This window comes from Rhagoletis zephyria, unplaced genomic scaffold, assembly GCF_001687245.7.
Source record: "Rhagoletis zephyria isolate East Lansing unplaced genomic scaffold, Rhagoletis_zephyria_1.1 Rzeph_scaffold_64350, whole genome shotgun sequence".
Taxonomy (NCBI): domain Eukaryota; kingdom Metazoa; phylum Arthropoda; class Insecta; order Diptera; family Tephritidae; genus Rhagoletis; species Rhagoletis zephyria.
In genome coordinates, this window is record NW_016221401.1 from 1 (window position 1) to 1,488 (window position 1,488).

The window sequence follows — 1,488 nt, forward strand, 5'->3', positions numbered from 1 at the left end:
AAGAGTTATGATACACTCTATAGACGAACAATTTATGTTGAATATTTAATATATCTATATACATATATTCCACCGATGGTCGATTCTTTTCATGTATTTCATAATAGTTTCGTTGTTGCGTGCCTACAAGCAGTAAATAAGTACTCGTATTACAAACATACATTTGAATTTGTTTCGATTTGAATATCAGTATCAGTCGCACTTAATAACCATTAATTGATTATCATAAATAAATATAAAAATATGCACGAGCTCATACACATGTACATACATACATGCTTACATATATTTTAGTGCAAAAAAGTAAATCGCACCATTCATACTTTTTACTTCATCCTTATATACTTACTCATCCTTAATCCTCAATAAATTCACTACCATATTTAGGCAATCGCTACTCTTGGTGGCCTGCAACTGAATCACTGTGTTAACGACCATACTACGCATGTGGTGAGTTACGAACCGCGTCGAACGCTGAATCTACTGCGCGGTCTAATACGTGGCCTCTGGATTCTCGATTACAAATGGGTAGTAGACTCACTTATAGCCGGTTGTTGGCTAAATGAGGAAGAATATGAGTTGAGAGTGTTTTCGCGCGCCGTCGAGGTAAATCAAAATTAAGAAGCGAAATGTTTTTAAATGTTTCTTTTTTTAAGTAATTTTAATAAATTTTCATTACATTCATCTACATACATAAAACAGATTTGTCGCACCGAGCGTCAGGCTTTTGGCAATACCTACAAATGTGAACTCTTTACGGATTTAGGTGCCTTTTACATATCGTCGCGTTGTGGTCCCATCTCAAAGGAAAATCTAAAAGAGCTTATTGAATTATGTGGCGGCAAAGTGGTCGATCATCGCAAACGTGCTAAATATATACTCGGCGATCCACACAAATCACTCGAAGATAAAGTCTACGTAACTCCATTTTGGGTATTGGATAGCATTACGCAGATGCAAGTGATGCGTCAACAAAAATATAGCTATGCGTCGAATCAAAATCAAATCATGAAGACGCAACCGCAATTGTTGTCACAGGCAAACGACGACGCAGTGGTTTCAACTTAATTATAGATACATAGTAGCGCAATGTGAAATTAAAATTAAAGCATCACAAAGATTTTGTTGGCATTTTCACAAAAAATTTGTTAAAATATGGAAATTTTTTATGGAGAAATCCACTTAGTAAAATTTAAGAATTATTTAGAACTCATGAACGTTTTCTTTCCATTGCAATTGTAGTAAATAACATTAAAAAAATAATAATAAATTATATAATAGTAAGCTATATCTATTGTTTTTATATTAAAACTTGAGTCAACTTGAACACTTTTAGATCTCTACCATTAAGACCTATAGAATCCAAAAGATCCTTCATGAGTTGTGTATTTAAAGCAAAAAATATAATTCTCTCAGATAGCTATGAGAGAATTATCGATCTAGCTATTGTTAGTGTACGCTACTTACTACTGGTAATATAAAATCAGA

The 1,488-nt window shown here is 33.3% G+C and overlaps 1 protein-coding gene across 1 annotated transcript; it reads left to right on the forward strand.

The window, feature by feature from the left end:
• Positions 1-387: 387 nt before the first annotated feature.
• On the forward strand, positions 388-1,281 carry LOC108356747 (microcephalin-like; the record flags this gene model as incomplete). The annotated part of the gene is made up of 2 exons (XM_017607848.1): positions 388-606; positions 703-1,281. Coding segments are annotated over 2 exons (585 nt in total), but the record flags the coding sequence as incomplete, so codon positions are not given.
• Between the last annotated feature and the right edge of the window lie 207 nt (positions 1,282-1,488).